Source organism: Gorilla gorilla, chromosome 5 (assembly GCF_029281585.2).
Source record: "Gorilla gorilla gorilla isolate KB3781 chromosome 5, NHGRI_mGorGor1-v2.1_pri, whole genome shotgun sequence".
Classification (NCBI taxonomy): Eukaryota; Metazoa; Chordata; class Mammalia; order Primates; family Hominidae; genus Gorilla; species Gorilla gorilla.
In genome coordinates, this window is record NC_073229.2 from 48,049,949 (window position 1) to 48,073,389 (window position 23,441).

Sequence of the window (23,441 nt, forward strand, 5' to 3'; positions counted from 1 at the left end):
GGCCAAAAAGATGTCCTCTCTGGCTCTCTACAGCAAAGATTTGCCAAGCCCTGTTATATGTCATACTACTTGCGCTTCATAATTTTATAGTTTTACCTAGACAGTCTCCCTTTTTTCCTTCCATATTCAGCATAAAATCCCCCTAATATCAGTCTCTAGGCAAGCACATTCTTCATAGTCCTTAGAACTGGACCTCCTCTTGTTAATTTCCTTAGTCTAATCACATTCCTCCTGGTTATCTACAAACAGAAAGCCAGAAAGGAGGGCTATCAACATCTTAAGCGCCACAAATTAACAAATCAAAACCAAATCTCTCTCTCCCTCCGAAGCCACGGCTAAGGAGGCTCACTGCCCAGTTAGTGGCTTTCAAACTACCCTTACAAGTGAGACATCTTGTGAATTAGAACAAGTGCTGCTGCTAAAATCCCTAACGGCTACATAGCAATGTGAAAAAAGGTATCAAATGTAATTTTCTCAAGTTTAATCTTCTTCAATTCTTGGCACAAAAAAAGGAACAGTAAAGGTAGACAACTGTAATTAGCATGTGTGATCCCAAATCTTTATACCTTAGATATTGGATTATATTTTCAGCAAGTAAATAGTTTCTGGCTCCCAAGATGAAAGGTTAAATAATGCAGGGTGTTTGTAAACAGCAGCACAACTTACGCCGGAAATTAGGGCCCTTTCTCACCGAGGAGAGTACAGCAAAATCTGCTCATCTCTTTCAATGAATATTCTCCATGACTAGTGCTGGCGGCGGGGAGGCGGAGCAAGCTATCTTTTCTACCAGCCGTGTCACACCCCTCCTAGCACTAACCCCTCCTCCTCAGCCTTTTCACACCTGTACCCACTACTAGCCCCTCCCCAGCCCCATCACCTCTTCCCGGGCCCCTCACACCTCTCCCAGCATACTCTTCCCCAGCCTCATCACCTCACCCACTTCCTCCAAAATCACAGACCTGCTAAGCTTCCAGCAGCAGGCGAGCAAAGCAGGGAGGCTGTAATGCAAAAGTCCGCAGTCCCTACACAAACACTATCTGCTCCTGCGGAGAAACTCAAGTCACAGCCCCAGAAGTGGAAAGAACAGGCCTTGGCTCTCACCCAGTTAACAAGCGTTTATCCAGCGCACGTGTTGCGGTCGGACCCCATGCGAAGGAGCTAAGGACACAAAGGTGAGCAGCAGAGACGCGGTTCCAGCTCTCCCCCGGCTCCCACTCCAGCGGGATAGGTAGATAATTTCGGTAAATTTCGCCAAGCAGGGGCAGGACAAAGTGCATTTGAAGTCTACCGCGGGGAGAACTTACCTAATCCTTGAATGTTAAAAGGCTAAAAACTCCACTAGTCGGAAGTGACGTGCCAGCTTAGCCCCGCAGGTCCGCCACGTAATTGGCCGCCGCCACAGCTAGCCACCCTCTCCCCGGACTGGCCCGAAGAGAGGAAAAGTGTGGAACTCCACAAGCCGCCCTCGCCCCGCCCTCTTCGTCGACTTTCAGCTGCACCGGGAGGCGGCGGCGCCTGGCCAGAGCCGGGGCCTGGAGCCTGGACTAGACAGCCTCGCCGGCCGGGGCGCCAGTCCAGCGCCCTGCGGGCAATGGGCTTCAGCGCTCGAGCACGCGCATGCGCGGGCCTGTATCTCCAGAGGATTCCTCGGGTCACCTGGACGCCAGCATCTCAGCCACCTGCCCCTCTGGGTCCCTTCTTGCCCTTGATTCCTCCTGCTGGTTCTCATCGCCAGCCCTCCTCCTCCTTCTGCTTCCGCAGGCACCGCTAGACCCGGCCGCGGCCGTCCGCCGACACCCCAGCTTCCACTGACACGAGCCTCGGCGCGGCTTCCGCTTCCGGCGAGTATTGTGTGTCGCGCCGCGGGGCGGGGGCGAGGGGAGGAGGAAGGAGGGAGGCAGCGCTCCGGTGGCTCCGCGCCCCGCACTCCCGGACCCGAAGCCGGGAAGGTAGGTGCTGTCCCGCCGCCGCGCCCGAGCCTGGGGCCTGCGCCCGCCGGCCGGCTCCGCAAGCCGCGTCCCAGCGCCCCGCGACTGCGTCACCGGCCCCCCGCACGTAACCACAGCTGCCTCCGCCCGCCTCGGGCCCGGGCGGACGTTTTGCCGCCCCGGCGACGTCAGCGCGTCCGGCGTTGCTTGGCTACCCCGCCGTTCCCCCGTCCCGCTGCTGCTCACCTCCCCGGGTGAAACTCTGACGCAGTCACCGCGGGTCTCGGCTGCGTCATAGCGGCGGGCATCCCATCTTCACGTCACACCTCTTTCTCACCTGGACACGCATCCCTTCCTACCCTGCCAGCCACGACGTTTCCTCTTTCCCCTCTCCAATGCCCCAGCCCCAGATCTGGCGGAAGAAGATGGAGAACGGGGGTGGGACAGAGTTGTGGACAACCTCTCAGGAGAGGGTCGCAAGGTGGGACCCTGAACAGTGGTAGAAACAAAATGAGATTGTCCCTGAAGTTTGCCCTTCAGCTGAGACACAAGGAGTAGAGGAAGAGGAAGGACTAACACAGAGGCACTCAAGGTCTCACTATGACTGTAGTTGAGAGTCCTCTCCCTTCTTCCCTAACCCTTTCCCCATTTCTCTCACCACTTCTTTGCCAGTCTAGATCCGTCCTGGTGCCTTACTGTGCATACAGTTCTACTCATCTCAGGTGAGGAGGCCACTTAATTTGTAAAAGACTGAGGAAGGGGTAGGATCACCACAAGTCAAAGTTGGATTCCCACAGGTAGAGAGAAATCATCTGACTGAACTTCTCTCCTATTGCTGACAGAAGAAATTCAAATCCAAAGAAGTTATCAGTTCCTACTCCAAATCAAACACATTTGTGTGTGCCAACAATATATACAGGAACAATTGTTGTTAACCTACCTCATTACATGGCCACTTATCTCTCAGCACATAGATCTACCAAATTTCCTTCCTTCCAGTAGGTCCCTGGAGAAGGATGGGGGTCGGGAGGAGAAAGGGTTATGGGGATAGTTAAATCAACTTACCCATGGCTAAAAGTATGGATGTTTTAAGGATAGAGTAGGGGGCCAGCCTTGTGTTTTATTAATCTCTCCTGTGCATTTCCAGTTCTTCTGAGGCTGCGCTTAAGGGAGATCTGATTGCCTCTTTTGTGTCTCTTAATTCCCAACCACTCCAGGACCTATAAGTTGGAGACACACTATGCCCAGGGTGTTAGTTATCAATAGCTATATTGAAAGATTCCAGTCACTACAAATAGACTTGTTGCTCTCTTTTCAAGAAGTTATTGGCCTGAGCTCAGCAATATTTAATATAGTTGCCATAATTTATCAGTTTTCAGCAGTTCTGAGTGTCCAGATGAACACAAGAGAAATGGAATGTCGCATGAAATGTCATTCCAAGAAGAGAGCAGACTTCCGTTAGGCTTGTCTGATGGATAAAAGGACGAATAATTTCAGATTTTCCTGAAAAGAGGAGGTTGCCTTTGCCTCATTCATTCCATTTGTTAGCCTTTAGAGCAGTGGTATCTAACCCTTTCAATATGAGGACTCTCTTTGCTTATCTGTGGTGGCTGATAAAACAAAAATTATGCATGGACCTTCTGTGGTGGTGCTAGAACAAAAGTTATGCATGGACTTTTTTTTTTTTTTAAGCTTATCAGCTGTCATTAGTGTCAATGTATTTTATGTCTGGCCCAAGACACTTCTTCCAGTGGGCCCAGGGAAGCCAAAAGGTTGGATATTGTGATTTAGAAGAATGAGAGAACAGTGTCAGAGAATCAAGCTTAGACTCCAGTGGATTAATCATAAAGCTCTTATAACATTAAACTTTAAAATATGGTTAATTTAAGAAATGTTAATATTTTTATGACATTTTTTACTTCTCAGATTCCTTTCTTGTCTGTTAGAAACGTATGTCAAACGAGGATACAGTGTCTGGAACTATTGGTTCTAAGATACAAGTGGAATGAGCCTGGATCAGGAGAAGTATGCTGAGCTAGAGTTGAAGGAAGCTTCTCTTTCTAACAAGAGAAAGCAGAGGTAAGAGACAAGATAGATCAATTGGGGGTTGTGTGTCGGTTTACTAACAAGAAAAAAAAGGTTGATGGCTGGGAGTCACAAGTTTTGAAAATGGAGAAACAAAGAGGTTGAATTGATTGGAAGAGAAGATGGAGAATAACCAGAAGGGGCAAATCTGGAGTTAGGACTTAACATAGGGATAAATGTCGGGTCAGGGATGCAAAAAAAAAAAAGAAAAAAACCTCCAATTAATATTTTTATTTTGTCTGTCCTCTTCCCCACTCCCAAGTTAAATTATGGCAGAGACAAGTCTGTTAGAGGCTGGGGCCTCTGCAGCCTCTACAGCTGCGGCTTTGGAGAACTTACAGGTGGAGGCGAGCTGCTCTGTGTGCCTGGAGTATCTGAAGGAACCTGTCATCATTGAGTGTGGGCACAACTTCTGCAAAGCTTGCATCACCCGCTGGTGGGAGGATCTAGAGAGGGACTTCCCTTGTCCTGTCTGTCGAAAGACATCCCGCTACCGCAGTCTCCGACCTAATCGGCAACTAGGCAGTATGGTGGAAATTGCCAAGCAGCTCCAAGCCGTCAAGCGGAAGATCCGGGATGAGAGCCTCTGCCCCCAACACCATGAGGCCCTCAGCCTTTTCTGTTATGAGGACCAGGAGGCTGTATGCTTGATATGTGCAATTTCCCACACCCACCGGGCCCACACCGTTGTGCCACTGGACGACGCTACACAGGAGTACAAGGTGGGGAAGCAGACACACGATGTCAGTGTGGGTAAAAAGGGAGAAGCGGCAGAGGATGAGGATGAGGATGAGATACTCCCTAGGTAGAGATCGTAAGCTCCTACTACTCACTTTGTATTCTCAGAGCTGCATATGCAGGGGCACACAGTATGTGTGATCAGTTGTCCTCTAGCCTGAAAAAGAGCAATGGTGAGAAGTGCCCTAAAATTTCTCTCTGACTTTTGCAATACATGTGAGTCTTATGGGTGAATATTGGTATGTGTGGTCATATTTTTCATAAATGAATGAAACCACATGGAAAAGATTAAACTTAGGGAGAACTGAAAAGTAGTCTGGTTTCTTCATTCTGCCTGCCTGCTCAGAATGCTCCTTGTTTTCACACTGGTTATTAGGCATAGGTAATATCGCTTGAGACTGATACCTACCGGACTAAGCTGAACCATTCTATTGTTTGCAGTTTCTCTAGGTAATGGGTAACATGGCATATCATTTAACTTACTGCTGAGACAAAGGAAAATGTTTGAATAAAGGGAACAGAGATATGAATGTGTTAGCATTTTATCATATACTTTGCTTAATTATGTTACTCTTGAAAACAAGATTTCAGGTAACTTACAGTATAATAACCATGTTTTTATTTTAGGTGGATAGAGGTGGATGGGAGGACAGGTTTAAAGAGAGATATTAGGGTACAGAAGGTTGCTTTGATGGTAATAGGCAGTTGCCTCAGTAAGAAAATGGAAAGAGTTGAGAAAGGACACAGAGTTGATGACAGCTATCTCAGATTCAGTAAAAGGACAGTTGGGTGAGCAGAGAGGGTGATGTGGACAGGCTAGTGGCAGGAGGAGGGACTGTAGAAAGTTGACATCCCAAATGACAGGCAAGGAAGGAAGTCAGATCAAGAGGCAGTAAGATGGCTAGGAAGCAAATAAATGGTTTAAAACAAATGGTTTAATCTCTGAATGGTAGGTATACCAGTCAACCCCAAATGTCACCTCTCCCACTTCCTCCCTACCCCTCAGGAAAAACTGCAGAAGTGTCTGGAGCCCCTGGAACAGAAGCTGCAGGAGATCACTCGCTGCAAGTCCTCTGAGGAGAAGAAGCCTGGTGAGCTCAAGGTAAAGGCAGGCAATCCCATGTAGGCTGCTCTGAAGGGTATTTGCCTATGAGGGAATTAACTGTACACTATTTAATCCACCAGTTCCGGTTCATTAGAAAAATGCAGTTCTCGCCGGGCATGGTGGCTCACACCTGTAATCCCAGCAATTCTGGAGGCCAAGGTGGGCAGATTGCTTGAGCTCAGGAGTTTGAGACCACCCTGGGCAACATGGTGAAACCCTGTCTTTACTAAAAACAAAAAATTAGCCGGGCATGGTGGCACATGCCTGTAGTCCCAGCGACTTGGGCGGCTGAGGCAGGAGAATTGCTTGAACCTGGGAGGCGGAGGTTGCAGTGAGCCAAGATCACACCATTGTACTCCAGCCTGGGCAACAGAGCAAGGCTCTGTCTCAAACAAACAAAAAAAAAAACAACAAAAAAAAGAAAGAACAGTGTAGTGCTCTCAAAAATGATGGCATTTTATTAGGCTTGATTGTCATTAAACATTGTACTTAAATTACTTGTCATGAATTAAGTATTAAGAGGGATTTAAGAGATGAAGAACAGACAGAATATCTTACATCTGGTGAGCTGAGAGAGTTTGTGCCTCTTGGTCTCCTTTTTTTGTTAAAGCAGCAAAGGAGGCTTTCTGCTGAGAAGGCAGGGATGGGAGTTTCTTAGAGGACTTGAAGAGAGGAGAATATGGAAGATTCACTGGGGAGAAAGGGAAAAGGAGCTGACCAAGAGTCTCAGAAGAACTATGTAATGACATTAGGACCACATTCTTAAAACTCAAGTAAGCTTACATATGCTAGATGATGTTGGTCCTAGAATGTTCTTCCCCTCCCCATCCTCCACCATAGGATCTTATTCATCTCTCAGGCGGGATGAAAGCCACTTCCTATGCAACCTTTCCTGACCCTTCAGAAATTAACATTCTTAATTTTCATACAATTTTGCACCTCTTTTATAGCATTGCCTTATTTGTAGCATGGCATTTTGGTGTCTGTCTGTCTTCCATTGAACAGTGAACAATTATCATTTGTAGCAAAAATAACTAGAATTGAGTCCTATGCATTAATTCATTATGTATCCATAACATTCCAGATTTATAGGGTTGTTAGGGTCTTAAGAGTTCAGGCCAAATTGGGATAAGTGAGACATAGAAAAGCTACGAGAAAGAGACGGAAGGAAATCCTGAGGCCATCTTTAGTAAGATGTAGGGGTAAACCTAGATATTCTTTAAGGTAGGTATTATTACCTTCAGCTTACACAGAAGGAAATGGACCTTGGGTAAGTGACTAGTCCAAGATCATAAAGCCAGTAAGTGGCAAAACCAGGAATACTAGTTCTTCGTGAATCAGTAAATATTTGTTAAGCTCCTGGTTTAGGCCAAACCCGGTATTTGACACTGGGGAACAATGATGAGCAAAAACACAGTTCCTGCCCTCCTTGAGCTTAAAGTTAAGTGGAGAAAATAAGTAATGGCACAAAATGCACAGCTGCAAGTTCATAAGAAGACAACATAGAAATTTGGCCTCATTAAAGGTTTCCCGAAGAAGTAATGAGTTTTTAAGAGTTGACATGTAGAGATCACCAGAAGCTAAATCCAAGTTTTGATTCATAGAAACATGAATTTTTAAATGAATGATAATATTTCATCAGAAAGCAAGTATTATTACCTTAGTGCCTTATACATTTTAGCAAAGTAAGCATTTGAAATTTTAAAATTTGAACCAATTTTGGTTAGAAATGTGAACTTTTAAAGTTTTTTGTTCTTTTAGAGGCCTTCCAAGAAACCTAAAAATATGAAAATGGTGCTTATTGCTAGTCATTAACTTTCTTCTTCATGTTGATCACCTTCTTGAAGGTAAAGGATGGAGAGAGAAATATACCTTTTTAAAACCTTCTAAATGCTTGAACAGAACTGTCCTGTTTTTTAAATTGTAAATTGTCATTTCAGTGGTCTCCAAAACTACCACCAACATTCCTCTTGTGACCATTTGAATTCTCCCTCCTTCTCCCTCAATGCCCCTTTAAAAAATAATTTGTAATTATGCTGAACTGAAAATTACAGGTAATATAACCTATGTGCATAATGTTAAATTTTAAAGAGTCTATCATGTCCAAATATAATGAAACATAATTGATGATAAAATGTGGTATGTAATATTTGGGCATGACTACCCTGAACGACTTTACAGTGTAGCTGGTTATATGCTTGCCCCTATATGTGTCATTATCAGCAACGCAATAAATACAAATTCAGACTGAGATGGATGTGTGCCAATGTGATTGAAGCACCATAAGTAGCTTAGCTGTTGATGATATGATTTTTCGTAGTAATAACTTTTGGTAAAGTTCTAAGTATAACAATATAATCTTGGGTTTTATTCGGCTATTGCTGAAAAATTCACGTATAGTAAAACCATGTAAGAATTACTCTGTGTTTATACTATATAAAATGGCATTCAAGCCCAGGCCTATGTTTTGGTTTTTGTGTTTTTGTTTTTGTGGGTTTTTTTTTTTTTTTTGAGATGGCGTCTCGCTCTGTCATCCAGGCCGGAGTGCAGTGGTGCCATCTCGGCTCACTGCAAGCTCCGCCTCCCGGGTTCATGCCATTCTCCTGCCTCAGCCTCCCAAGTACCTGGGACTACAGGCGCCCACCACCACGCCCAGCTGATGTTTTTTTTGTATTTTTAGTAGAGGCAGGGTTTCACCGTGTTATCCAGGATGGTCTCGATCTCCTGACCTTGTGATCTGCCCACCTCGGCCTCCCAAAGTGCTGGGATTACAGGTGTGAGCCACCGTGCCTGGCCGCCCAGGCCTATGTTTTTGAATATCCAGCAGAACATTAGAAAATGTTGCAGGTCAGTTCACTATGCCGGATTGTCTCACACATTGGAGGAGTGCTTACGTCATTGTCAGGAACTTCCCCAACCATGGAAAACAAGAAGATGTGCCTATTTCCAAAATATCCTCAGAGTGTGATAACAGCTTCATCAAGAACCACTGCCCTAAAATATAGAGTGAAAAAAAGAGAAAAGATTACCGGTTTATAAGAGGAAGAGCCTTTTTGCTTCCTATTTATCACAGTCATGAATGTTAAACTTACACCCATACCTAAACAAACACACATGCATGCACACATATGTGCAAACACACACACACAAAGGCTGTGTTTTATTGAGGGCAAATGTGAGAATATATTTTGTTCAGATGTACACTGAGAAGGCAGTGGTGGAAAGTGAAGCAGCAAGTGGCCCTAAACTAGAAGAGCTAGTCAGCCTCTGCCAGGAACTAGCTTGAATCCACAAATGCCACGCTTGTCAGGCCCATCCTGGCTTTGCATCCCCACTCTCTCTCCACCCTCAAGCCTGCCTTTCATTCCCTATCCACTTCCTTCTAGAGTCCCAGTCTGTGCTTCTCACTTTGCTTCATCATCAGTCACACGATGCTTGGGGAATTCTTTCTTTAGGGAGATCACTATTTGTTGTAGTGGAGATGCAGAAGAGAAGATGTGCTGATAATTCTCAGAAAGTGTTATGGCTGGTGTTTGAGTCCTATATTATCAAATTTCAGGAATGTTAGAGGCTTAAGTCTGTGTGCTGGCTTAAAGAAAGCATGTTTCAAATTTCAAGAAACTAAATTACTAACAAACTTCTGTAACCTGTTCCTGGGGTAGGAATTGCCAGTTCTCTGAAGTGACTTGAAACAATTTAACAAGTTCAGCCCTGAAATCTACATATGTATATTTTATAATAACCCATATAATTCTTACTGATTCTTACACTTTCCCAGTTCTCTGGTTTTTATCTGGTGCGTGTGTTGCAATATGCAAAGGATGACAATCTTATTTTTAACTTTTTATTATTTGTACTTTCCTTTTCGTTTCGTTGTTTTTTGTTTGCTTATTTTGAGACAGAATCTCACTCACCCAGGCTGGAGGGCAGTAGTGATCACAGCACACTAACTCAAACTCCAGGGTTCAAGCCATCCATCCTCTTGGCTCTTTTTGAGTAGCTAGGACTGCAGATGTGCATTGCCATGCCCGACTAATTTTTTTTCTTTTTAGTTGAAACAAGGTCTCACTATGTTTCCTAGGTTGGTCTTGGACTCTTGGCCTCAAGTGATCCTCTCACCTGGGCCTCCTAAGCACTAAGTTTACAGGCATGAGCCACCATGCTGAGCCTGTACTTTCCTTTTCTCGACAGATTGAATTAACTAGAACTTTACAGTTGATAATAACACAGATATCTCCGATATCTGTAATAGTTAATGTCATCATATTATTGAGTTCTTTGTCTTAAATTAAAACAAATATATATATCCGCAGTGGTCTTCACTACCAAGTCATCAGTAGGGGTGTGATAGTGATGGAGCCATTCTTTACAGAAGGAAATTCCAATGGAATAAAAAATGAGTGTTCTGTTAAACCATTTTCTCTCATTTTCTTTCTTTCTTTTCTTTTCTTTTCTTTCTGTCTTTGTCTTTCTGTCTTTCTTTCCTGTCTTGCTGTCTGTCTTTCATCTCGATCTGTTGCCCAAGCTGGAGTGCAGTGGTGCAACAATTTCAGCTTACTCCAACCTCTGCCTTCTTTGCTCAAGCCATCATCCCACCTCAACCTCTCCAGTAGCTGGGACTACAGGCATGCACCACCACACTCAGCTAATTTTTTGTATTTTTTGTAGAGTTGGGGTTTCACCATGTTACCTAGGCTGGTCTCAAACTTCTCATCCCAAGCAATCCACCTCCCTCGGCCTCCCAAAGTCCTGGGATTACAGTCATGTGTCACCACACCCAGGCTTTGTTAAACCATTTTCAATGAAACTGGAAGTCTGTGTTAATTCATACATATGGTGGGTGAGAGAAAGGCTTCCTTATACCACACTGACCCTGCTGATACAACATCTTCCCTCTCTTCTCAGAGACTAGTGGAAAGTCGCCGACAGCAGATCTTAAGGGAGTTTGAAGAGCTTCATAGGCGGCTGGATGAAGAGCAGCAGGTGTTGCTTTCACGACTGGAAGAAGAGGAACAGGACATTCTGCAGCGACTCCGAGAAAATGCTGCTCACCTTGGGGACAAGCGCCGGGACCTGGCCCACTTGGCTGCTGAGGTGGAGGGCAAGTGCTTACAGTCAGGCTTCGAGATGCTTAAGGTTCGACCTTTGCCCCTGCATAGCCCCTCAGGCTGAGTGCAGTGTAGCTTTGCGTAGGCTGTTTTGTCAGCCTGGGATACTCATTCTTCTGCTCTCCTTCTCTAAATCCAGTTCTTTCTGCCAGGTGTACTCAAAGGGTCTTTGCTACGGAAAAGTGATTTCTCCCATCCCTTTCTAACCATTTTTGTGTTCTTATCTCTGGTCAGCAATTATGTGCTTAATCTGTTCCAAAGAAAAGATACATTCTTTTGAAAGGAGGGAAGTCTAGCCTGAGTTAGTGAAAAACTATGCATTAAAAATTTTGTAAATGCAGTTACCGTTACTTTTAAGTCCTGAAATTTGATTTATGTACTGCTGAAAAAGGACAGAAACATAGTTTAAAGGATACAGGCATACCTCAGAGATATTGTGGGTTCAATTCCATACCACTTCAATAAAGCGAGTATCTTGATAAAGCAAGTCACATTAATTTGTTGGGTTTCCTAGTGGAATCATAATATTTTTGCTGGTGGAGGGTCTTGCGTTAGTATTGACTGATCGAGGTGGTGGTTGCTGAAGATTGGGGTGACTGTGGTAATTTCTTAAAATAAGACAACGACGAAGTTTACTTTCAACTCTTCCTTTTATGAAAGATAACTCTAAGCATGTGATGCTGTTTAATAGCATTTTACTCACAGTAGAACTTCTTTGAAAATCTTTGAAAACCCACATTTGCAGTTACTTACAACACGGGAGTCTTGAACCCCTAAAAGTCATCCGTAAGGGTTGGAATAGACTTCTTCTAAATGCCTGTTAATATTGATATTTTGGCTTCCTTTCACAAATCACAATGTTCTTAATGGCATCTAGAATGGTGAATCCTTACCAGAAAGCCTTCAATTTATTTTGCCTAGATCAGAAAAATCACTATTTATAGCAGCTTTATGAAATACATTTATTAAGACTTGAAAGTCCAAATTACTTCTTGATCCATGGGCTGCCAATTGGATGTTGTGTTAGCGGACGTGAAAACAACATGAATCTCATTTTACATCTCTATCAGAACTTTTGGGTGATCAAGTGCATTGTCAATGAGCAGTAATATTTTGAAAGGAATCTTTTTTCTGAGCAGTAGGTCTCAACTTAAAATTTTCAGTAAAGGGTTGGGCACGGTGGCTTATGCCTGTAATCCTACCACTTTGGGAGGCCGAGGCAGGTGGATCACCTGAGGTCAGGAGTTTGAGACCAGCCTGGCCAACATGGTGAAGCCCCATCTCTACTAAAAATACAAAAAATTAGCTGGGCATGGTGGCGGGCGCCTGTAATCCCAGCTACTCGGGAGGCTGAGGCAGGAGAATCGCTTGAACCCGAGAGGCAGAGGTTGCAGTGAGCCAAGATCATGCAGTTGCACTCCTGCCTGGGTGACAAGAGTGAAACTCCATCCCCCCAAAAAAAACTTCAGTAAAGGCTAGGCACGTTGGCTCACATCTGTAATCCCAGCACTCTGAGAGATCAAGCCAGGAGGACTGCTTAAGGCCAGGAATTCAAGACCAGTCTGGGCAATATAGCGGGACCCCATCTCTACAAAAGGTAATTTTTTTAAATTAAAAACATTCAGTATACCATGCTGTATACAGGTGTGCTGTCATGTAGGCTTTGTTATTCCATTTCTAGAGCACAGGGAAAGTAGATTTAGCATAATTCTTAAAAGCCCTAGGATTTTTGAAATGGTAAGTGAGCACTGGTTTCAACTTAAAGTCACCAGCTGCCCTTGCTTCTAATAAGAGAGTCATCCTGTCCTTTGAAGCTTTAAAGCCAGGCATTGACTTCTCTCTAACTGTGAAAGCCCTGGATAGCACCTTCTTCAATAGAAGGCTGTTTTGTTTACATTGAAAATGTGTTGTTTAGTGTAGCCACCTTCATCAGTAATCTTGGCAAGATCTTCTGGATAACTTGCTGCAACTTCTGCATCAGCACTTGCTGCTTCTCCTTGCACATTTTTGTTACAGAGATGGCTTCTTTTCTTAAAACAACCTACCTAACTAAACTTTTCTTCTGCAGCTTCCTTACCTCTCTCAGCTTTCATAGAACTGAAGGAGTTAGAGCCTTGCTCTGGATTGGGCTTTGGCTTAAGGGAATCATGTGATCTTATATCCAGATCACTAAAATTTTCTCCATCTCAGCAATAAAGCTGTTTCACTTTCTTATCATTCATGTGTTCACTGGAGTAGCACTTTTAATTTTCTTCAATAACTTTTCCTTAGCATTCACAGCCTGGCTTGGTGTTTGGCACAAGAGGCCTAGCTTTCAGCCCATCTTGGCTTTCAATGTGCCTTTCTCACTAAGCTTAAACATTTTTGGCCGGGCGCGGTGGCTCACGCCTGTAATCCCAGCACTTTGGGAGGCCGAGGCAGGCGGATCACGAGGTCAGGAGATCGAGACCAAGGTGAAACCCCGTCTCTACTAAAAATACAAAAAGTTAGCTGGGCGTAGTGGCGGGCGCCTGTAGTCCCAGCTACTTGGGAGGCTGAGGCAGGAGAATGGCGTGAACCCGGGAGGCGGAGCTTGCAGTGAGCCGAGATCGCGCCACTGCACTCCAGCCTGGGTGACAGAGCGAGACTCCGTCTCAAAAAAAAAAAAAAAAAAAAAAAAAAAACATTTTTAGGTTTTGATTTAAAGTGAGAGACGTGATTCTTCTTTCACTTGAACACTTAGAGGCCATTGCAGGATTATTAATTGATATAATTTTAATATCGTTGTGTCTCGGAATAGGGAGGCCAGAGGAGATGGAGAAAGATGAGGGAATAGCTGGTAGTGGATCAGTTAGAACACATAAAACATCATATTTATCGATTAAGTTGTTCGTCTTATATGGATGCAGTTCACAGTGCCCCCAGAACGATTACAATAGTAACATCAAAGATCACTGATCACAGATCATACTAGATATAATAATGAAAAAGTGTGAAATATTGTGAGAATTACCAAAATGTGACACAGAGACATGAAGTGAACACATGCTGTTGGAAAACATGGTGCCAGTAGACTTGCTCAACACAGGTTGCCACAAACCATCTAGCTGAAAAACATACAATGTCAACAAAACACAATAAAGCAAAGTGCAATAAAATGAGGTATGCCTGAAATTGTTTAAATAATATATTGCTTTTGATATGTATATATTAATAATACCTCTAAAGTGTTTGAAATACTTTGTTCTCTTACGTAAATGAATGGTGTTAGCAAAACTAGGGAACATATTTTTTATCTTAGAGATTAGATTACCAGCATTTGAAGCAGTGAGGCTTCATTGTACATTTATTTTTATGTTACGTATTGCTTGGTATTTGTCCCTATGGCCTTTCATGTATGTGTGTTCTGCCTTCCATATTAAACTGGGAAATCCTTGTGGGACAGAGATTTGTCTTCTTTGTCTTCTGGACCCCAAGTATTCACAAATCAGTATTAGCACACAGTTATTAATGTGTTTATTCTTCCTTTTTTTTTTTTCTGAGAGAGTCTTGCTCTGTCACCCAGGCTGGAGTGCAGTGCATGATCTCGGCTCACTGCAACCTTTGCCTCCCGCGTTCAAGCGATTCTCCTGCCTCAGCCTCCTGAGTAGCTGGGATTACAGGTGCACACCACCACACCTGGCTAATTTTTGTATTTTTAGTAAAGACAGGGTTTCACCATGTTGGCTAGGCTGGTCTTGAACTCCTGACCTCAAGTGATCCACCCGTCTTGGCCTCCCAAAGCACTCAGATTACAGGCGTGAGCTACTGTGCCCGGCCAGTTATTGATGTTTATTAACTAATGCAAGACAGGGGATACCAAACCGTAACAGGAATGTGTGATTTGTTCCTATGCCACCAGTCTGGAACTCTCTGTACTTATCCTCAAGGAGAGTGAGATATGTGGTTGGTACTTGGGGGACAGAGTAAAGAATTGATACAATCCCTGTCCCTTATAGGGAGCTCCCAGCATCCTTGAGGAGCAAAGACAAGCATAAAAGAAATCATTGGAAAGTGATATAAATGACCAAGCTTCATGATGACCAGAAGTTGAAAGTAGGGATTAGGTTGGGAGAAGTGCACTCAGGTCCCGCTGGAGCTCTTCTTGCACTGTGTGACCCTCAGTTTATCCTATCCCTATTTTATAGCTGTGGAACTTTGGGGAGGAGGGGGAACCTTTTGCCTTCAGGACCACTGAATACCAGGACCAATATTGCTTTCTTTTCTCCTTCCTTCTAGGATGTCAAAAGTACCCTGGAAAAGTAAGTGATTGTTGTATCTCTCTGAGTGAGTTAGGTCTTGGCTTAGAGAGGAGGGGTACAGTCAGGAGTTTGGGTTGGGGGTGAGGTTGGGAAAGTCATGTAGTGTCTGGGCAGGGTATGGGAGAATGTTCATTGTGCCCATGAAGCCAGTTAGAGAACAAATTATTGGGAATAATAATCCCTTTTCCCCTTTGAACATCAGGACTTCTTGAGAAGGAGAATGATAAGGTAGAATCAGATTCTACTTGTGCCAGTGGGTGGAATTGTGTCCAAACAAGATGGCAGGAGGAAGGGGTTGGGAGAGCAGGGAGGGCAATCATCCATTTGCATGAAATACAGGAATATTCCTAGAAAGTTCGGAAGCTCACTCTCAAGGATCTGTCCACGGGATCATAAGGCTCTCCTTGGATTAGTAAAAGAAATCAACAGGTGAGCTTTTCAGGGAGGAGGAAGAAAGTGGGAAGATGGAGAATTTTAATTTCTCCCTAAAAATGTTAACATCTGAATAGTCACTTGGCTGGAGCTTCCCCCTAACCCTGCCCTTTCTTCCCCTATCTCCCTATCCCTCCTAGATGTGAAAAGGTGAAGACCATGGAGGTGACTTCAGTATCCATAGAGCTGGAAAAGAACTTCAGCAATTTCCCCCGACAGTACTTTGCCCTAAGGAAAATCCTTAAACAGCTAATTGGTGAGTTGTTCCCAAAAGGAAACTAGAAGAAACCACTAGAGAGAAGAAAGCTTTTAGGTCCTACCTTATATGGGTTTCAGTTATCCCATGTCTCACTTTTCTTACTCCCACACACACCTACCCCTTTATCTCGCTTTTAGTCTCACCCTGAGTCACAGAACTTGGAGTGAGAGGAAGCCTTAAGCGTTATCTACTCTTAGGTCCATTCTTTTCTAAATAGAGACCCAGAAAGGTTAAATAATTTGCCGAAGTCATCGGGTAGAGTGGTTATATAATTTATTTACCATGTAAACTTGCATAACCTTCAAAGGCCGGGTGCGGTGGCTCACATCTGTAATCCTAGCACTTTGGGAGGCCAAGGCTGGCAGATCACTTGAGGTCAGGAGTTCGACATCAGCCTGGCCAACATGGTGAAACCCCATCTCTACTAAAAATATAAAAATTAGCCAGATGTGGTGTTGGGCACCTGTAATCCCAGCTCCTCTGGAGGCTGAGGCAGGAGAACTGCTTGAACCTGGGAAGCGGAGGTTGCAGTGAGCTGAGATTGCACCACTGCACTCCAGCCTGAGGGACAGAGTGAGATTCCATCTCAAAAAAAAAAAAAAAAAAGAAACTGAAAGGGAGTGTCATTATATTAATGTGAATATGCAGGGAAAATAGTCATAAACCAGGCCAGTTCCTGGAAAACACACATGGTCACCCTATCCCTAGACCATATGCTGTCTTGCTAGGCATCCTTCTTAACACTTTCCATTTTTTTCTGCCCCTCAGACTACACCTTGTACTTCTCTATATAGTGAGATAAATGATAATGTCAGAGGGAGATGAAGAGAGGACCAGGCGGGAACCTAGATTACCAGCCACTGCAGACTCAAGAGATTATTATCTGTTTACTTTAGGGTCAGGGTGAGAAGTGAGCCATTGCTTTCTCCCCTTCCTTAGGTGACACCATGGATTGAGAAAGTTAACCAAACCAGGTTGTTCTGGGGACCTTTAAGGGATCAGGCTCTGTAAAGGCAGGCTGGAAGAGTGAGGCAGGGGCATTTAGCTATTCCCATCCTCATCTAGCTCCCCACTCTGGCTTCTCCCGCCAGCGGATGTGACCCTGGACCCTGAGACAGCTCATCCTAACCTAGTCCTGTCAGAGGATCGTAAGAGCGTCAAGTTCGTGGAGACAAGACTCCGGGATCTCCCTGACACACCAAGGCGTTTCACCTTCTACCCTTGCGTCCTGGCTACTGAGGGTTTCACCTCAGGTCGACACTACTGGGAGGTGGAGGTGGGCGACAAGACCCACTGGGCAGTGGGTGTATGCCGGGACTCCGTGAGCCGAAAGGGCGAGTTGACTCCACTCCCTGAGACTGGCTACTGGCGGGTGCGGCTATGGAATGGGGACAAATATGCAGCCACCACCACACCTTTTACCCCTTTGCACATCAAGGTGAAACCCAAGCGGGTAGGCATATTCCTAGACTATGAGGCCGGCACACTGTCTTTCTACAATGTCACAGACCGCTCTCATATCTACACCTTCACTGATACTTTTACTGAGAAACTTTGGCCCCTCTTCTACCCAGGCATCCGGGCTGGACGGAAGAATGCTGCACCACTTACCATCAGGCCCCCAACAGATTGGGAGTGACAGGTTGGGATGTGGGAATGACTCGGGTGAGGCAGGGTCAAGTGCTACGGGCCTCCTTCCTGTGTCCTGCTGGAACGTCTTCGTGTCCACCTGGGTCCAGTCCTGAATCATCTTGGAGAAACACCTTGGTTTCTAGGATGGTTTTGTGTGGAGGGGGAGGTAGGACTGGGCTGGATGAGAGAGCACAGCTGTGACTTCCTCCTAACTGTCAGGGTGGGGAGCTGGTTCCCAGAGGATTGTCTACCCTGAAGTCCATCAGGTTTTCTGTTGCACAAGGACGGGTCAGGAAGGAAGGAGAGGCTTTTCCAGAAACAAAAAATCTGTGAGGGTCTGACTTGCTCAAACCAGAGGAGGAAACAGAAACCCCTGCACATCTTTTTAGGGGGTTCTTTGACCCAGGATAGTCTTGCTTCTTGAGGTAGATCACAGGGGTCTGTGTATCTCTGAATTCATGAGAGATGAATGACAGATGCTCTCATGGGTCTAGATATTGAGGAGTTTTTCTGAGGGCAGAGATTGGACATCAACAAGGCTAGAAGGGTCAGGGAAGTGGGCTAAAGGAACAGATTCCTAGAGATTAATGAAGAGGAGGGAGGTTTCTTTGGTCTTCTATTCCAAGGGTAAGGTTGCGATTATGGGTAGGATTGGCCAGAGGTAGGAATGTGGGGAGAAGGAGAGGCTGAAAAGAAAGCAGAGGTGAACCCAGGTCCCTGCCTCAGCCTTCAGCAGAGTTGGCTTATTGCCTGCCTCTATACCAATAAGTCAGTCACCTTGCTCCTCTCCAGAGGCAAAGTGGAAGAGATCCTGCAAGACACATCTATCCTTTCACAGTGTTCCCATGGGAACTTGGAAAGGAGAGTCAGGTATTAGAGGAAAGAGAAGGGTATTTGTATCCAAAGCCCTGGCCTTAAAGAATGTTACTAAGTAGCTACTCCCAAATTGTCAGCCTTCTTACCTGGCCAAGGTGTCCAAGCCAGAAAGGAAAAAAGGTTGTGGAGTCTTTCTCACCCTAAGGACAGGGTGGAAGAGTGTGGTATATAGGGAAGGGCCAGATAGGCAACTTCATTTGGCCTGTGTGCATCTGGCCTGGAACTGGTGTTAAGCCAGGCTTTTGCTTGTTTGTTGCCATCCCTCACCCTTTGCCATTTCCCTTTTCAGAGAATGTAAATGATTTTCATGTTAGGCCAAAATAAACAACTTATAGGGTACATATGTTGTCATAAAAGGTAAAAGTGATGCATGCCAAACCAAACTAAACCAATTTGGATTATCTGCTGTTCGGGTAATCTTCACAGAAATGACTGAGAGAAGAATCTGCAGTTTACTGAGGGCATTTCAGTTCCTCCTACCACCTCAACAGGACTTTGTCCAGACTCTCCTCCTCTTACCTTTGTGCCTTGACTGTGGTTCTTTGTGGCAAGATACTTTGGTTGGTTAAAATAATATGGAACAAAGGATCCACTGAAGTGATCTGTGTGTTGTGTGGTAATTTGGTGACAGCCTTGTACTGATGTGTAAGAATCACTGGGTGTTAGACATGCATGTTCCTGGGTCTCACCCTTAGTGGTTAGTCAAGGTCTGGGGTGGGCCGGACATCTACATTTTATTTATTTATGTATGAGACAGAGTCTCGTTCTGTTGCCCAGGCTGGAGTGCAGTGGTGATCTCAGCTCACTGCAACCTCTGCCTCCCAGGTTCAAGCAATTCTCCTGCCTCAGCCTCCAGAGTAGCTGGGACTACTATGGACTATAGCCATGCACCACCACACCCGGCTAATTTTAGTGGAGACAGGGTTTTGCCATGTTGGACAGGCTGGTCTCGAACTCCTGAACTCAAGTAATCTACCTGCCTCAGCCACTCAAAGTGCTAGGATTACAGGTGTGAGCCACCGCGCCCAGCCTACATCTACATTTTAAACACACCTCTCTCATTTGAGTCCGAGAACCCTTGTGAAACTAGTTCCAGAGGAGGTTTCAGCCATGTCCTTCCTCCCAGCTGGAGCCCTGCTTGTCTGTCCCCGCCTGGCACTGGGTCTGAAATTGGAGAGAAGTCATCCTCTCCTGACTTATGCTGCCCTCCCCATCTCAGGGTTCATTGATCTTCTACCCCTCCAATTCATGTCCCTCTGCTTCTGACTTCAGTAACTGATAGTCACTATGAGTCACAGGACACCAGACAGGAGAACTGGAAGATAGAAGAGGTCAGAGGGAGGGGTGTGAGGTGAATGTCAGTGTGGGGAGTGGGGTGAAGTTTCAGGGGCAGGGGATGCTGTTGACAGATTTCTGTGCTGTACCTAAGCCTAGGAGTTAGAAACCATTCACTCAGAAAGTGAGGATCACCTACTGTGTGTCCAGCACTGCATAACAGGAAGTGTGTTTCTTTGGTAGATGGAATAGTAGGAGTAAACTGTGCTTTCTGAGGACCGGGAGTCCTTTTCCCTCCCTCCAGCACCCTCATGATCCTTCCCACTTTCACCCCCACTGGCACCAGTGCTTTTTTTTAATGTATTACCTCTGTGCCTTCCGTCTGTAGATCTTACAGGCATCTGCCTCGGACCTCAGGAGAGTAGGGCAGAAGCTCTAGCTGGTTATAAATTGCACATAACCATCTCCCCAACCTAGCTACATAAAGAGACCAGCCTTCTGTCCTGAAAATGGCCGATTTAAGATCCTCACCTGCTCCACTAGGTCTCTAGGTGATGTAATTGGTCATGAGCTTGAGGAATACAAAAGCACTGAACATTCATAAAGGGACCCTGGGCATGGATTGCTGGGGTTGTGTTTAGAAACAGATGAGTTTGTGAGGCCTCCGGGAGGCTCCCGAGGGCGCGGGGACTACGTTTCCCAGGAGGCCTCGCGCGGACGCCCGGGCGGGGCTGTGCGAGGGGTGGGGCTGCGGGAGGCCCTGGAGCGCGGCGCTGATGGCGGGGCCGGTGAAGGACCGCGAGGCCTTCCAGAGGCTTAACTTCCTGTACCAGGTGAGTCTGCGACAAGGGCCCCACGGGGACGGTGCTCGGCGTCCCAGAGTGACTGCTTCCCTCCCGCAGGCCGCCCATTGTGTCCTTGCCCAGGACCCCGAGAACCAGGCGCTGGCGAGGTTTTACTGCTACACTGAGAGGACCATTGCGAAGCGGCTCGTCTTGCGGCGGTGAGACAGCCACGGGGCGGGCGGCGGGCGGGACGCGGGAGGAACGCGAGAGGGAGCGCGGGCGCCAGACCACTATCCTCCTCCGCCCCCAGGGATCCCTCGGTGAAGAGGACTCTCTGTCGAGGCTGCTCTTCCCTCCTCGTCCCGGGCCTCACCTGCACCCAGCGCCAGAGACGTGAGTGCTCCAACCGAGGTGGAAGACTGCGGAGCATTGGGGGCGCGGAGGGGGGGCGGGGTGGGGGGCGGGCACTGGAGGCCAACAGCGCCTTTCTCACTGTAGATGGATGTTGGGTGTGGGATTCGCAGGAGTCTTCCTTCTTCGGGTTTGGATTAAGTTGCTAACGCCACTTGCACAAACTAGGGTTTGGGCTCGGCTTTTTTTTTTTTTTTTTCTTCTAGTGTGGGCAATAAATAATAACTTTTAAGAGGCAACCCCACCCATGCACAATAATAGATGTTATTCGGCTTTGTGGAGGACGATTCCCATCACCATTCATTTATTAAGCAGATATTTATTTTCTAAAATGTGTCAGGTACTGTGCTAGATTCATTATTCTCACTGAAATTACGGTCTGATGGGACAGACTAAGAAACAAAATGGTGTAGAAAAAGATTAACTGGGGGAGTAGAATGCTCACTTACTCATGCCAGTGGTGGCGAAGTTATGATAAGCAAAGGGAGTGAGAGATGGAAATTCTAGGCATGTGTGCAGACTCTGAGACAAAAGAGCTTGTGGTGCTGTCAAAGAAATGAGAGTTCAGGAGGCTGGAGTTTGAGGTAGGAAGGCAAGACATGAGACTGGAGAGGGAAACAGGCCAGTTCTTGAAGTCTTGTTAGGGAGTTTGAACTTTATCTTAAAGAGTTCCAGGAAATGGATGGGGCTTATGCCAAGGCCTGACACCATCAAATGTGCATTCAAATTGGGGGTGTGGTGGGGGAGCGGGGATACCTACTGAAAAACACTGGAGGCAAAACTGGCAGCAAGAGACCGTTACTTCTAAACGTGGACAGTCTTTTTCCCATGTTCACCCTAGGCTGCAGGGGACAGCGCTGGACCGTACAGACCTGCCTAACATGCCAGCGCAGCCAACGCTTCCTCAATGATCCCGGGCATTTACTCTGGGGAGACAGGGCTGAGGCCCAGCTCGGGAGCCAAGCAGGTGAGAGGTGATGGAGAAAATGGAGGACACCCCAGAGGATAGGGACAATGGAGAACGTAGAGTGAAGAGGACACATGGACAGGTTCTGGGTTGGTGTGAGAAGTACCACAGTCAGAAAACTAATTCTGTTTCTCTGATTCTGCTCATTTACTCAGATTCCAAACCACTACAACCCTTGCCAAACACAGCCCACTCCATTTCAGACCGCCTTCCTGAGGAGAAAATGCAGACTCGGGGTTCCAGTAACCAGTGATGGATTCACCCCATCTCCCAAATAAAGTTTACTTGTTTTACATTCCATGATTCTGTTCTGTGGTTATTTCAACTCTTAATTCCATTTTCTTCTGTTTCTGTCTGTGTTTCTTGGTCACCTTTGTAATCCCACCATGCAGGGAGATCATGATTTCCATAGACCACTTGGCCTCACTCAGCAGCTTGCATTTCCAAGGCCATGGCCCCAGTTCCCTATCAATGTCCTGAGCCACCTTAGGGGATTCCATGTTTGGGCAGCCATAATTGCTGACTGAAGAGCTGGAGAGAATGATGCCACTGCTGCTGTTTTTAAACAAGGGGAGAAATATGGGGCAGCGGAGAGTGTTTGTATCCTCTAGGCCCACTCATAGTCAGAAAAGACTCAGGTCTTTTCCCAGTCTCAAAGTTGTCTTTAATAAAATTCTGATAAAGGAAATGGCGCAAACCTGAACTAACAAAGTCAAAGATGCTAACAAAGGACACCGACAGACATTTTGCAATTATGTCCCATAGGTAAACTCTCAGAGTTTTCTTAAGAATAAACAACTAAAATGTTTTCTTCGATATCCCTAGAAAGCCTACTGAAGTACAGAATTCCTAGACTGACCTTTTTGCTAAATGCCGGCTAATAAGGTTATGCCAAATGCCAAAAGCATACAAACAAAATTTACTACTTCCAGAATGCAGTTTTCTTTTATTTCTCTTATAAACCCTGTGTTTGCTTATCGATTGCTGTATAAAAAAATCATCATGTTGGAGCTTAAAACATAATGATTTATTATTTCCTCTGGTTCTGTGAACTAGGAATTCTGAAAGACTTTGGCTGGGTGGTTCTCCTGTTACATATGAAATCAGCTTACATAGCTGCATTTAGCTGGTATCTCGTAGGTGGTCTGGAAGACCCAAGAAATTTCACTCACGTGTTTAGCACCTCATTTGCTTCTCCAAGTAGCCTTGCTCCCTCGCTAGCTTTGATGTTCTCACAGCATGGCTGTCTCAGGGTAGTTGTATTTCTTACATCCCCTCTGGCTTCTACAAAAGCATCCCAATATGTAAGTGTTTGGCTGGATGCTGTGGCTCACACCTGTGATCCCAGCACTTTGTGAGGCCGAGGCAGGCGGATCACTTGAGTTCAGGAGTTTGAGACCAGCCCGGACAACATGGTGGAACCCTGTCTGTACTAAAAATACAAAAAAATTAGCAGGGCGTGGTAGCAGGCACCTGTAATTCCAGCTACTCGGGAGGCTGAGGCAGGAGAATCACCTGAACCCAGGAGGCAGAGTTGCAGTGGGCCAAGATCGCGCCACT

At 45.8% G+C, this 23,441-nt stretch overlaps 2 protein-coding genes and 1 long non-coding RNA gene across 20 annotated transcripts in view; 2 read left to right on the plus strand and 1 right to left on the minus strand.

Annotated features, from left to right (window-relative positions):
- The window catches only part of LOC109027166 (uncharacterized), a 107,347-nt gene extending 105,507 nt beyond the window's left edge, over positions 1-1,840 (minus strand). Inside the window, exon 1 of one of the 3 annotated variants that reach the window (XR_008680566.2) lies at positions 1,305-1,435. This is a non-coding gene — a long non-coding RNA (uncharacterized lncRNA). Of the gene's footprint in view, positions 1-1,304 lie in introns of all 3 variants that reach the window. The other 2 variants (XR_010134238.1, XR_004070700.3) reach the window with 2 other exon arrangements.
- Positions 1,132-19,044, plus strand: TRIM39 (tripartite motif containing 39). 14 transcript variants are annotated; one of them, XM_055389906.2, is made up of 10 exons: positions 1,820-1,949; positions 2,601-2,650; positions 3,855-4,007; positions 4,276-4,735; positions 5,758-5,853; positions 10,762-10,992; positions 15,222-15,244; positions 15,584-15,673; positions 15,817-15,932; positions 17,027-19,044. In XM_055389906.2, the coding sequence occupies exons 4-10, from the start codon at positions 4,283-4,285 to the stop codon at positions 17,572-17,574; spliced, it is 1,557 nt and encodes a 518-aa protein (XP_055245881.1). In that variant the 5' UTR covers positions 1,820-1,949; positions 2,601-2,650; positions 3,855-4,007; positions 4,276-4,282; the 3' UTR covers positions 17,575-19,044. The 14 variants fall into 14 exon arrangements, with proteins under 14 accessions (XP_055245880.1, XP_063563520.1, XP_018884299.1 ...); XM_055389909.2 differs by having other exon boundaries at positions 3,875-4,007; XM_055389905.2 differs by lacking the exon at positions 2,601-2,650 and having other exon boundaries at positions 1,132-1,841.
- A 1,376-nt stretch (positions 19,045-20,420) lies between these two features.
- RPP21 (ribonuclease P subunit p21) lies at positions 20,421-22,179 on the plus strand. 3 transcript variants are annotated; one of them, XM_019028768.3, is made up of 5 exons: positions 20,421-20,551; positions 20,621-20,721; positions 20,814-20,896; positions 21,756-21,881; positions 22,037-22,179. In XM_019028768.3, the coding sequence occupies exons 1-5, from the start codon at positions 20,495-20,497 to the stop codon at positions 22,132-22,134; spliced, it is 465 nt and encodes a 154-aa protein (XP_018884313.2). In that variant the 5' UTR covers positions 20,421-20,494; the 3' UTR covers positions 22,135-22,179. The 3 variants fall into 3 exon arrangements, with proteins under 3 accessions (XP_018884313.2, XP_018884315.2, XP_018884312.2); XM_019028770.3 differs by having other exon boundaries at positions 21,756-21,888; positions 22,037-22,097; XM_019028767.3 differs by having other exon boundaries at positions 20,450-20,721.
- The last annotated feature ends 1,262 nt before the right edge of the window (positions 22,180-23,441 follow it).